Source organism: Triplophysa dalaica, chromosome 12 (genome assembly GCF_015846415.1).
Source record: "Triplophysa dalaica isolate WHDGS20190420 chromosome 12, ASM1584641v1, whole genome shotgun sequence".
NCBI lineage: Eukaryota > Metazoa > Chordata > Actinopteri > Cypriniformes > Nemacheilidae > Triplophysa > Triplophysa dalaica.
Window position 1 is genome coordinate 13,009,869 of NC_079553.1, and position 14,717 is coordinate 13,024,585.

General features: G+C 37.9%; 1 protein-coding gene across 1 annotated transcript in view; it reads right to left on the minus strand.

Annotated features, from left to right (window-relative positions):
- Nucleotides 1-14,717, minus strand: part of triob (trio Rho guanine nucleotide exchange factor b) — a 123,057-nt gene that overhangs the window by 44,094 nt on the left and 64,246 nt on the right. Inside the window, 7 exon segments of the mRNA XM_056761646.1 lie at nt 262-457; nt 3,981-4,155; nt 5,055-5,224; nt 7,272-7,463; nt 7,596-7,718; nt 11,792-12,022; nt 12,168-12,299. Coding sequence (XP_056617624.1) covers nt 262-457; nt 3,981-4,155; nt 5,055-5,224; nt 7,272-7,463; nt 7,596-7,718; nt 11,792-12,022; nt 12,168-12,299 — 1,219 coding nt within the window.

The following is a 14,717-nucleotide window of genomic DNA, read 5'->3' on the forward strand; positions in this document are numbered from 1 at the left end:
AGCATGGCGCCTGCATGTTCTGAAATGCATATCGGAGCACAAACACAGGCTGTGTTAATACTTGACCACTTTGTGCATGCACGCTTACAAAAAAGCAATGTCGTGTATCATGGTACAGAAACAGCACAAGATGATGATACCATGGTTCTGAATTTTAATCACCCTGATGCACATACCATGGTAGCTACACTGTATAGAGGTACGTACCTGTGACTTAAAAAACAAATATGACCTCTAATGACCATCTCCAGGTGTACTCACCTGAGGCCTGAACCTCCGTGACATACTGCAGCAGCTCCTGTCCCTGGTGGATGACGTGGAAGGTGAGGTTGTTCATGGTGAGAGCTTTATCAGCGTGATGCTGCAGTCTCTGTTCGGCTAGCGTCAGATCTTCAGTGTCGAAGTCATTCATCTGTTGAGACAGCTCTTCATTCCATGACTCCAGGTCTGAGATCACCTGCACAACACATCCACAAACATGTCATGATAATCTGGGGCTATATCGGTATTGGACAATATTACAATTTTTCATTGCTCATATTTTGCACAAAGGTGACTAATGCACATTTAGAGATATAATCACTGAATCGTAACATCCCTAAAATCGCAACACTATTACTTTCACCTACATAACAAACAATTTATTATAAATTATTGAAAACCCAGAACTGGTTGACCAGATTTAAAAATACAAGCGCTAAAAAAATTGTCGAACATGCAAAAAAATGTAAATGTGAGATTTAATAAATAAATAATGAGTTGCCTTGACAACAGATGGGTGAAAACCTGATTCAAAGAACAACCGGGCAATTTCACGCAAATGTCAACCTTAAGATGAAACAATCCTTTTTTACAAATGTTTTCACCATATAGGTCAGATATAAATATTTGGTGGTTTAAAATTCCATGTGACGTCTACCTCAGTTTTAAAAGCATAGTTTTGTGTTTTTAAAGTCAATGTTTCTGTCGTCTGATAAGTGAATTGTCACATCCACAAATATCCATATTTCTTATAAATGGCAACAAGAAAATTTAAACAAAATAACTATCTCGTGGTCTATGAAGCGCCATCTCTTCTTCACTTGTTGGGTATTGCTTCTGGTTTACACATTTTGATTCACAGAAAACCTACAGGTATTCCATCTCTTCTTTGTCACATCCATAACTCATGTTTATTTCTATCATCTTAAATAGAAAACATGTGCATTTTTCTATGTCTGGACTCTATTATCAGTGGTATATGTAGAAAAATATAAACAGATGATTCTATATATCCGTAATAAATAAATTCTCTGAGACTTTATAGTTTTGAGAAAAATGTGACATCCATTACACTGGACTAGCCCAATTTAGTTCATCACGTTACTCTTTAAAAACAACACAAAAGACAAAAAAGGTAAACATATGAAACTTGATACAGCGAAAAATAATGTTTACATCAAGATTTAAACGGTTAATCCTCACTTAATCCAGCTAATTGAACAACGGTATGAGAAGTCTCTCAAAAAGCACTCACTCAGCACCGACGTGTAGTTCTAAATTCTTCCTTCTCTCATAAACACAAGCATCTTTTCGCGTTTGTCTTAAGTGAAGATAACTAGAGCAGGAACACAAGCTTACTCTCGAGAGAAGGAGGCTGGACTCATGTGAGCGAGAGGAGTGTTTGGGAAATCACACACCCACTGTTGTGCCCTCTGGCGCCCGGCAGCTTTGAGTAAAAGCGCGACCCACCCTGCTCTGAGTAATAATATTACATTTAATGTACTAATGTCTGATGTCTGTGTTGTGTAGGTGAATGTTTTGTTCACCTTCCATTCTCCACCTCCCAGACACAGTATACTGGAAATTACAACTCAAATCCACCTACGCTGTCTGTGTATAGTTTTCTTAGGATGTGGTAAGATCCATCAATATTTACATGCTCTTTGTGTAAACTATCAACTTTCCCTTATCTATCAGCACAGTACGCAATGCGAGCGGCCCTAAAAACCACCCTGTGAAACCTTACGCCCCGTGATCTGTGTTGGGTTATGTTACAGAGAGCGATATCACTTTTACTACCAGAGCGCCACTTTGTTTTGTGTACTCTGATGACTTCATATAAGGTTTCCTACGAACAAAACATTCATTTAGAATCAATGCCTTCAGAGGTCATTCGCAAAGCAATTTGTTATAATAATGGCAGAAGTCCTAAAGAAGACCCCCATTGACTTCTATTGTATGGACATTTCTCAAAATATCTGAAAGGGACAGTTAACACAAAAATGTAAATTCTGTCATAATTTACTGACCCTCAAGTTGTTCAAAATCTGCATAAATGTATTTGTTCTGATGAACACAGGGAAAGATATTAAGAAGAAAGCTTGTAACCAAACAGTTCTTGGTCACCGTTTTCTACCATTGTAGGAAAAATGTCTTTGTTATGTTGAACACAAAAGAAGATATTTTGAAGAATGAAGGAAAGCAGTTCTGGGGCACTTTTGACTACCATTGTCATTTTTCCTACTAAGGCAGTCAATGGTGCCCCACAGCTGTTGGTTACAAGCATTCTTCCAAATATCTTTCTCTGTGTTCATCATAAGAAATTAAGGCTAAGTAAATAAAGACAGATTGTCCATTTAAGAATGTAAGCCAAATACAGTATAGGTATTTTAAACGAATAAGAGGTTTTAAGTTTGGGGGAATGGTCCATTTAAATGAGTTGAATGACTTTAAGACCCGGTATCACAGACAATGCTAAGCTTAAACCAGGCCTATGCCTTAGTTGAATTAGGATATTTGAGTCACTTTTATAAACATACTTTAGAAAGAAACTTTACCTGTGTGCATCTTTAGACAAAACAATGGCACCGACATATTTTGCGATATGTTAGGGCAAGTTATTTTCAGTTGAGACAGCTCCAACACTCATTTAAGTCTGGCACTTGCCTTAAGCCTTGTCTGTGAAATCGGGCCTAAAAGTTTTAAAGTGACAGTTCACCCAAAATGGAAAATTCTGTCATCATTTACTCACCCTCTTGTTATTTCAAACCTTTATGACTTTCTTTCTTCAGCAGAACACAAAAGAAGATCCTTGATCGAAAATTATTAACGAACAGCACTGGCAAACATTCACTTCTATTGCATGGACACAAAACCATTGCAAGTGAATGGGGTCCAGTTAACAACATTCTTCAAAATATCTTTGTTTGTGTTCTGCGGAAGAAAGTTATACAGGTTTGAAACGACAAGCGGGTGAGTAAATGATGAGATGTTTTATTTTTGGGTGAACTATCACTTTAATATGGCTGTTCTACATAAGACTTGTGAAAATATATTAACGTTGTGAAGCTGTCGCTTTTTAAACACCCTCTCGACAAAATCGTGACTAATTTTCACACATCACTCCGTGACTCATGACGCATGATGGAGCTTCACTGTTCTGAGCTTCTGATCACAATCTCTAAGATGAAATCGATGGCTTTCGGCTTTTAGCTCTGTTTCATTGATCAGCTCAAGGACTCGACAGAAGAACAGAAGTAAGACCTTTAGCCTAACTGATGCGCAGCCAATGCACATCAAAGTCAGCAAAGATGGAAGTACTAGAAGTGAAAGCAAGACCAGACTCAAAGCTTTGAGCTGATGGACCATTCACCACTTACAGTGAATGTTAATGGTTTGAGAGGACATTGTTCATCAAATATTGTCAATTACAATGCAGATATATGTGAACTAATTCTTTTACAATCATCCACCCTTACTCTTAACATTTAGAAGTGCTGGAAGGCAACTCTATGAGTGAAAATGACCCTTTCAACACCTCCCTTTTAAAAGTTTATAAGCCTATGTGTTGTGCTTAACTAACTATGAATAAATGAATTTGTTATTTGTATGTTTTCAGAAAAGAGCCATCAGTTTAGATGGCCCATAGACCCAGTGACTCTTCATCTTTTATTGACAAGTGAACTGTCAAACATGGGGCTCAAAATGAGTGCACTCACATCAATCGCATCCCGTTCAAAGATCCTGAGCTGCAGGAAAAGCTCCAGTTTGATCTTGCGTTCCTGAAACAGTTCCTCCATCTGAGCCTGAGCTTCATCCAGCTGCTGCAGGACGCTCTCGATATGAGCCATAGAGCTGTTGTGAGGAGTCTTATTGCTGGAGATCGCTGAGTCTCTGGGATTAAAAAGATCAAATTTATGAGACACAACACTTGTGGCAGAATAATCTACGGGACGTCAAGTCAATTTCATCTTGTTTATTGCATCACATTTATTCATTTTGGTTGCTTTTATCCAAATGAATTTACAGTGCTTTCAAGATGTGAGATTATCAGTTTGTGTGTTTCTCTTGCAGAACACGAAGATATTTTGAAGAATGTTGGTAGACAAACATGATTGTCCCTATTGACTTCCATCGTATGGACACAAAACAACATTTCTCAAAAGATCTTCTTTTGTGTTTCTTCAGAAAAAATAACATTTTTATAACCTATCCCTCTAACTCTGTGGTTCTCAAACTTTTTTGTTGTGAGTGCATCGCAATGTGATCCCCCAGATAATGGTTTATAATCTTAAACTTATATTCACAAAAACATATTCAGTTATACAATGTCAAAACATTGATTCCATTGGCAGGTGGTCTTATTTTTCTGATGTTTGATTACACAAAATCTATGATCAACTTCTATATTTCAAAATATGCCACAAAATCTGTGGCCCCCCGAAACCATTTTGGGCCCCCCCAGTGGGCCACGGCCCCCAGTTTAAGAACCACTGATCTAACTAATGATGTACGTTTGTGGTTGGGCTATCTGTTAACTGCCCAAAAGCAGGTGCATGTAGTGTTCTGGGAAACCTGTTTGAAAACATTGTTTATACAATTCATGAAGAAATGTAATAAATCCCCCAGATTACAAAAATACTTATGGGGCAGGGTGTAATAAATAACAAATTCAACAGACGTCAATAGGACGTCCCACATTAGAAATGAGTGTTACATAAAACATGACTTGGTGTGTATGTTTATGTGAAAGTTGTCATGACAACCAGTGCTGTGTTCTCATTGGTCAGTACCTGAGCTGCTGGATGAGATCCTCGCCCTCTTTAATGACATTGACGGTGACCTGCAGGGTGGTCTGCTGTTGCTGACCGAAGCGTTTGATGAGCTCCTGCACCGCCTCCACTGATTCAGCATAAACATCATCCAATAACTCCTTCTGAAGCTCCTCCAACCACGTCCACAGCTGCAGAGCAATGTCATCATTACCGACCAATCAGAAGAGAGATTCGACAACCTTACACAACGGCCAGTTAACTACTGGACTAGATCTACAGGAAACATTCTGTGACTAAATATAATTTGATCTTTTTATAATTATTTGTAGAATTCAGGCGTCTGTTGGGTGCATGTGGTCAGATTTGAGCATGACAGTGGCCACAAAAAGTACTTGGAAACCCAAATCCACACTTTAATATACTTTAATACATTAGATAACAAAAGTTGCAATTTTAATAAAATGTTATTTTATCATGTGTTTGTGCCACCTTTCTTCAAACAAATTCACTTAGAATGATATTTGTAATGCAAACAAAATTATCATTATCATCATAATGTAGTACTTAATTTCACAATGTTGCGAAACAGCCTTACCGAAAACATTTTCGAAAGAAAAACTTGATATAAAGAAAACAAATCACAATATTGATAGAAATGGAAAAATTATATAAGAGAAAAGAAAAGATGCTGAAAATATAAAGCACTTTTTGAGTCGCTGTATTTAAATGCACATAAACAGGTAGACTTTAGCCCTATTCGCCAGATTAGTTTTATCTTGGGACCTGGTGTGATTTATAAATGACCTCCCCACATCTGTATGCCACGTGGCGCATTCGCACGGGATAAGTGAAGCCTGTGATTTTACTCAAATTTCCTGACTTGTTTCCCGGATGTGATGGCAATGCATTTGCGTAGAGTTCGTAAAGCCTATTGCTGTATAGGGTTTAATTATATATGACCACACCTGTCAGCATTGAGACCCGTGATCGCGGAGATCTTCTCAAATGCTGACAATGTAACAAGCGTTTCCATGATAAATAAATAAACGGGAGACTCCTGGTCAAAACAATAATTTTGGCAATGTATGGAAATGACCCAGCAACCAAATTAATATCAAAACACTTCAAAACAGCCTTCATTATTCGCAAATGGTGGGAAATTACATTTGAGCATGCCAAATCACAGAGATGCCGATTCGCACGGGACTAATATTATCACAGGACCTCTGTGTTGGTCAAAATATGGTAGGTAACTTTAGGGGGAATTTTTACATTACAAATTACAGACATAGCTGATTCGCACGGAGTTAAGATCACAGACAATCTCTGCAATTATAACAAATGACCAGAGGTCCCCAGGTAATACAAGGTAATACTGATATCCCATGCGAATAGTGCTTTAGACTTGCCACCACTGTGCTGGTGTGGTTATTGCCTGTGAGACTCTCTTGCATAGGGTGATCTGACAGGATTAGCCATCTGCCTGTGTTGGCATGTCAAAGACTGTATCTCCCGCCACAGCAGGTCATGCCTCCTCCTTCCACACCTCCCCATTGTCTTTTTCCAACTCCACCTTAGCTGTTTCCAAAACTCAAACCTTTAACCCGTTATCAAAATACACCTTACTTTCAGGAAAAGAGTTGTCTGTTACCCAGCCTTCACTTTAGTATGGAAAGTCTTAATAATATTAACATGGGTCCTAGCTCCTGCCTGACTTTTTTCCTTCGTTTTACCCTTAAAATCCACAGATCCTTTACTTTTATGTAATAAATAAGTCATCGCACTTTCTACAGTCTTTCACTTACAAATGTGTTTCAGTACTCGGCCCGACTAAAGAAATGCCTTTAAAGTGAAGGTTGTTTTGTCATATTAAGTGTAGCATGAATCATGTGCACATAGAACTCATGATCACCGACTGCTTATGGAACATACACTAGAGCTAGGAGGAAAGAATTTAAACACCTTTATGAAATACAAATATAGGGGAATGATCTTGAAACTACTGTATAATGCAATTGTTAAATAATACTTGAACCAAATGCTTTTATTTTTCAATATATAAAATATAAATACCACAGCTGTACCCTGTCTCAAATTTTGAAACTTTTTTCCATAAAACCTAGTCTATACAGTTAAGGGACTGTCCCCAAATATGTCTTGTCATGGTATGTAAATGTATATTTAACCATGCCTGTTTAAACGTAAATAATAAAGAGTAATGGCAGCATTTCTAACCTCTTTGCTGTGAGTATGGAAGGCCACCGACATGTCGAGTAGGACTTTACGCTGCTCCACGCGCCTTACGAAGTCCTGGATACGGTCCTCCAGCTGATGGGCCGCCTGATAGATCTCCTCGGGGTCACACTCGCCCGTCTGAGCCAGCTGCTCTGCCGCCTCCAGGAGTTTATCAGCATTGGTGTATGTGTTCTGAGAGATGTGCACAAAGAGTTAGATTAGCTGACCGTGGAGTTCAGTCGGAGCGAAAGAGAAGGTTTGTGGATGTTGAGATGCATTAGGCTGATTCCTCAGATAGATGCTCTTGTATGTGTTCCTCATTACCTGAGCCACTTCTTCGAAGTCCTCGTGACGTTTCTGCAGTGCTCGAGCCCTGTGGAGAGACTTCCCCACTCCTGTGTGTTTACTGAGAAACGCCTCGCCATGGTTTTCAATCCAATCTAGAACCTGGCGCGGGAAGACATTTAGAGGGGAAAGTATATTATTAAGTAATAGAATAACATATAACTATGAATACAACTGACAGGAGGGTGAGTTAATAAACGACAAATTTGAATTTTTGGCTGAACTATCCCTTTAATCGTTTTAAAAGAATGTTTTTTCCATTCCCTGAAAAAATGTAAATTAAAAGTTAATTTGGACACCTCCATTCAGGGTTCCTACAGGCTTCCTAAACCCTAATCTATGAATTTCCATTACATTATCAAAATAAACAACAGGTTTATTATAGTATAATTAAAGTGATAGTTCAGCCAAAAAATAATTTTAAAAAGAATTCTGTCATCGTTTACTCATCCTCTTGTGATTTCACACCTGTATGACTTTCTTTCTTTGTAGATTTGATTCTTTATTGTAATTACACATCCACAAGTACAGGTCTATGAAATGTAGTTTTGTCAAACCAGAAGTGCAATAGCAGGATATACAGCAGTTGAATAAGTGCAGAAAAAAACAGTATTATGGAAGTAGTTAACAGATGGGTATGTATAAAGAACATAATATACTGGTGGCTATCACTATAAACTGGAAAATTACAGATGGGTTTATACAATGATAAATTATGTTAATAACAATGTTGTTAACTGGACCCCATTCACTTGCATTGGTTTTGTGTCCATACAATAGAAGTGAATGGGGTCCAGTGCTGTTCGGTTACCAACATTCTTTAAAATATCTTCTTTTGTGTTCCGCATTAGAAAGGAAGTCATAAAGGTTTAAAATGACAAGAAGGTGATTAAATCATGACAGTATTTCCTTTTTGGGTGAACTATCACTTTGCAGCATATTTTTGGGAAAGATTATTATCATTATAAATTATTACCATGGTCTTACTAAAAAAGCATGGTTCCTATACCAAAGCTTTTCCAGTTGCTTGCAACCATTTAAATTTCTGAGCTTCTAGCAGGTTTTTTTGCCTGACAGTACAGTGTAGAGAGACAGACCACCGGCATCAGCTGCTTGAGACCATTTTATACAGACTTTAAAAAAATATTAAAGCCATTTCTTACCAATGATATACAAAGAACAAAGTATAACCGTAATTTATATTCATTTAAAACTTATAAACCCCTTAAAAAACCTCTAAGCATTGCAAATCACTTAAATAGGCTTTCAAGATTAGAATTAAACAGAATTATAGCAACAGCATTATAATAAAACACCATAGTTAATCACTGCTCACATAGCAATGTGCTTAACCATCATTGATATTCACTATAAAACTTTCCAGGAATCTTTAAGGTACAGTGCAGTTTTACAATTTTCTGATATATGAGCATAGAAATATATACCAGTGAATTTCTTTCCTAGTAGCTATGGCTTTAAGCATCTACTTAATCAGTGTTTCTCAAACGTTTTCTGCCATCTCCCACTTTAGAGGTTATAGGAAGGGTTTGGTGTCCCACCTGCATAAAGTCAAATTTCCTCCCCTTTATCATGCACCACTTGTCATGTCTCTATTCCCCACCATTGGGGCCCGCCCCACACTTTGAGCTCCACTAAATGTACATGAAATTTTAAGTGAGTTAGCTCAAGTGCATTCTCAGGGTATCACCAGTAGGTGTCACCTCAGAGCGGCAGTATTCAATGCGACAGCTCCACATCCCTACAAACATCAGCACCATAAACGCAGTGAGGTCATCCTGCAGATTAACAGAGCAAGACTCAATCATCTCTGTCTCATCTAGCTGTTTCTCAACATCTCATTATGTTTATAAAAAGTATTACATTATAGAGATTTTAGCTTTGCAGACTTGCATTAGGATCTAAATGCATACATTAAATTTAACCAATATTTTATAAATTACAATGCAGACATGTTACAAAAAAAACATTTAAGTTAGTATAAATTGTTTGTCGGTGCTTTCAAACTCGGATTTTACCCCTATGAAGTCAGACGGCTCATATCTGTGTATGAAAAGCTTCCTAGCTTCCTTTTTAAGACGCCACAGCAGAGAGCAATAAACACATTGAGATCTCTCCTCATGCATATTTCATTATGACACCTTTGATCTGGCTGAACGTGCCACACGCAGGAACATTCGGGACCGTGTGTGTGGTGGCATCTGTCATGACACGTGCACGTGTGTGTAATTTAAAGTAAATCATTTGTCGTGCAGATGTTGAGTCTCCAAATCACGGGTCTCTAGTGTCTGATGTCTGGAAGCTTCAGAGGTCCCCTATGCCTGCATCATTTTATGGGGCAAACCCTCAACATAAGGCTGCCGAACACGGTTACCATGACAACTGATTCCGAACCTGAGAGAGAAGACCCGGATAAAAAAAATCATGGCAACAGTGTGGGACAGAGTGTGAAAGAGAGGGGGCTCTATTTGTTAAAATGGAGAACATTTCTCATTTGAAGAAGTCTCTGAAGTGGCAAAATATAAAGATTTAATGCAGCGTTGCCTAAATTGTCACTGTCAAATTTATATCCTGTTCTCAACCGAGCAGTCAAATCATATTTTAAACAGATAGGGACTCACTTTATATTCAACATAACAACCCCTCACAGGCATTCTGACTGCGCCATATTTCACTGAAGATATTCACAGAATGAGAAAAAGAGATTTTAAACCAGATACACCTCATTTATGAGCCGAGACTTGGGGTTTGTTTTACAATGTAATTTGCAAATCATAGTTTCAATGTATCTGTTTTTTGTAACATTAAACCACATTAAAGTGATAGTTATATATCTCATATTTCTCCCCCTCTTGTCATTTCAAACCTGTGTGACTTTCTTTCTTTCGCAGAACACTAAAAAAGATATTTTGAAGAATGTTGGTAACCAAACAGCGAAGGCACCCATTGACTTGCATTGCTTTTGTGTTCATACAATAAATGTAAATAAAGCTGTCCGGTTACCAACATTCTTCAAAACATCTTTTTTAGTGTTCTGCGAAAGAAAGAAAGTCACACAGGTTTGAAATGACAAGAGGGGGAGAAATATGAGATATATATGTTTTGCGGAAGAAATACAGTCGTGCATGTTTGAAATGACAAGAGGGTCAGTAAATTATGACAGAACTTTCACTTTAAGGACCTTTTTGATAAGAATACACATGAGATGACGCAATAAGTCTCTAGACACCATGCTTTGCAGGGATTACATCGATTTTACCATGGGTAAAGGATTGCCCCACACATGATGCGTAGTTATTTTATTTGACTAAAATTAAAACTTTGAAAAAGTTAAAAAAATTGACCTAAATATGATTGGACAAACTTAACTCAAGGAAAAAATGTATGTTGAAAAATATTTGAAAAAAAAACTGTAGAAAATTATAATAATAAACAAAAACTAAAATGAAACTAACTAAAAATGACAAAAAAAATTATGCATGACAAAAGCATTTACCAAAATTGCTAAAACTTTAACAAAAATGAATACACGAAAATCTAAAAATAAAAGCTTATTTAAATTATTAATAAAACTAAAATCAATACTATAATAACCCTGGGATTATGTAACAGAGAATACTTAAAAAAAAACGAAACGTGTTAAAATCACTTAAAAACATGACTGAACAGGATATACAATGATAGAAAAAGTATGACGGGCCTTGATTTTATCCCATAGGAATTGGATTGAAAAAGATCCATACAAACCCATGGCTGGAGGGAATAGATTGAAAGGTGAGAAGATTAAGTGGTAGAGAAATAATGAATTTAAAAAAGTTAAAATTATTTACATCTATTGTGTAACTCATTAGGAAGTGAATGTTGATTGCCATGCTGATTTAATTTTGTACAAAAAACAGCATTCGAAGTCAGAGTTTTGCTTTCATCAGTATTCAACCATGAGACTGTATATGTTAACAGCAGATGTTAAACTGCGCTTCCTCTTCATAGAATAAATTCAGGTTGAAACTGAAATATCTGCTTCATTGAGCTCCCTCCATCAATTCTCCGACAGCCCATAAAAACTGAAATCTCTCACTGTACACAAAAACACCTACATAGTTTACATATGAACAACAGCAGGTGTATTAAGTACAGTTAAGTAATGGATGTCTGACCTGCTGGACGTCCTGCTGGAAGACGCAGAGCTGCAGGCGTTGGTGAAGGCGGAGTTTGCGGTGTTGCCAGATGTTTTCCAGCTGCCTCTGATGATGCAGAACCTCATGAATGATGTCCAGAACGTGGTGTACCGCCTTGGAGTAGTTAGTCGAGGCCGTCAGCGAATCGGCGCTGCCTGGGGTCAAAGGGCGCTGCAGCTTATCTAGCAGTGCTTTGCCATCCTGACTCACCTGGAGAAATACAAGTGACTCACGTTAAGGCGTGAAGATAATGCAACTTCATGTAAAAATGAGTCTCATGTCCTGATGAGATAGCCGACATGTGGGCAAGCACACACGTGTGGTTTTCTATGTAAAGGGGACAGGAGGGACATACCTCAGAATAGGCAGCATTGATGTGTTCATAGAGACCCTGGTGGTGATGGATGGTGTCCTCAAGGTCCTGCAGCTCAGAAGGAAGGTCTCCCTCTCCGCATGCCTTACACCACGATTCCATGTTGCTCATGTACTGGTAAATCAGACAAACCATAACTAAACCATAATGACACAACAGTCAAAATCTAATCTAAGACCTCCTAGAAATGTAGGTATTTGCAATAAGCTACACACCCCTTCTCGACAAGCTGCATGACATTTTTTTTTTTATTATCTTTTTGCTATTATTTTAACAGTGCGAGAGAGGAAAGAAAGCGAAGCGGGAGAGAGAAGGGGTGGGGTAGGGAAAGGACTTTGAGCCGGGACTCGAACTCGAGTCACCAGATGCCCAACATGACACATGTTGGAGCATCAATCACTAGCTTCAACCACAAGCTGCATGAGTTTTAGAATTTCTAAGCTTAATTCTAACATAAACAAACAGGCTAATGTTTTCTTATAATACTTATTAATATGTATAACAATATTTACTGTATATGTAACCCTCTCCGAATAAATGTAGAAAGCATTTGTGACCCAGAGTAAATGTGAAAAGGCCTCTTTAAGATTTCCAAAAATGAAGAGTAAATATTGGTCAAGTAAGGTGGTGACCAGATCTTTGTTATATTATTATGAAAAATCTACATTACTTTTCTTTGGAAAGTCAAAATAGCGATTTTTGACAACACTACACATGTCATATTTGAAACAACAGAATACAGTTGCAAGATAAGGTATGTGAACCTTTTGGAATTTCATGGTTTTCTGAACAAACTTGTCATAAAATGTGATCTGATCTTCATCTATGTCAAGGGAATAGACAAACATAATGTGTCTAAAAATACTAACAGAACATTTTTTGATCTTTCATGTCTTTATTGAGAACAACCAAAAAACCTCATAGTGCTCGTGGAAAAAGTATGTGAACCCTTGAGTTAATGACCTCAAAAAAAAGCTAATTGGAGTCAGGTTTAAGCACACCTGGAGTCTCGTTAAGATAATACGTTTGGAGGTGTGGACTACAGCTACTTTGACGGATAAAGCCCTTCAAACTTTTGGAGTTTGCTCTGCACAAGAAGGACACGCTTATGAGAGCCAAGCCTCGCCAAAAAGAGATTTCAGAGGAGCTAAGATCAAGCAATGTTGAGATACATTAAGCAGGCATGGGTTACAAAGTTATTTCAAAGACTCTAGAAAGTCACCAGTCTACAGTTAGGCAAACAATCTACAAATGGAGACACTTTGGGACTGTTGCTACTCTACCAAGATGTGGCCGCCCAGTCAAAATGAGATCAAGAACACAACGAAGACTCATCAATGAGGTAAAGAAACAACCCTGAATGACAGCCAAAGATTTGAAGCCATCATTGGAACTTGCTAACATCTCTGTCCATGAGTCTACAATATGTAAAACACTGAACAAGCAGGGTATCCACGGCAGGACACCACGAAAGAAGCCACTCCTTACTAAAAAGAACATTTCTGCACGCCTGAAGTCTGCAAAAGAGCACATTGACCCTCCACAGAGGTATTGGCAAAATGTTTTGTGGACTGATGAAACTAAGATTGAACTATTGGGAAAAAACACACAGCACTACATCTGGCGTAGAAAGGCCACGGCATATCATCATGAAAACATCATCCCAACTGTAAAGTATGGTGGAGGAAACGTCATGATTTGGGCCTGCTTTGTTGCATCAGGGCCTGGCCAGCTTGGAATCATTGAGGGGAAGACGAATTCCGAAGTATATTAGACAATTCTTCAGGATAATGTGAGAATGTCTGTAAGTCAGCTGAAACTGTGTAGAATGTGGGTGATGCAAAGGACAACGACCCAAAACACAGGGGCAAGTCCACAACAGAATGGCTTCAGAAAAAAACAAAATCCGCCTTTTGTAGTGGCCAAGTCTGAGCCTAGACCTCAACGCAATAGATTGACTTAAATAGGGCCATACACATGACACTTCCAAAGAATATGACAATTCTGCCAGGAATGGGCTAAAATTCCTCCTCAACGATGTGCAGGTCTGATCCACAGCTACAGGAAGCGCCTGGTTGAGGTAATTGTTGCCTAAGGTCAACCAGTTTTTAATTCTAAGGGTTCACTTACTTTTTCCACTGCCATTTTTAATGTTGAATGAGTGGGTTCAATAAAGACATGAAAGATCACATACTTTGTCTTGCCATGGTAAATGTATAAAACATCTAACCTTGTGACTCTGTACAAACGTTGGGTTATCCTAACTTTAAACTTTAAGCGTTTCTTTTGGGAATGTGAATTCCTTAAAGTGATAGTTCCCACAAAAATGAAAATTCTGTCATCATTTACTCACCCTCTTGACTTTCTTTCTTCCGCAAAACACAAAAGAAAATATTTTGAAAAATAATGTTAACTGGAAATCCATTTATATAATTTAATGATGAAAGCAAAGCAAAAAAGATATACAAATTGATACATTTTGTTATCTTCACACAATCATTTTTTGAACCCCACTAAAATATGCATGATAAA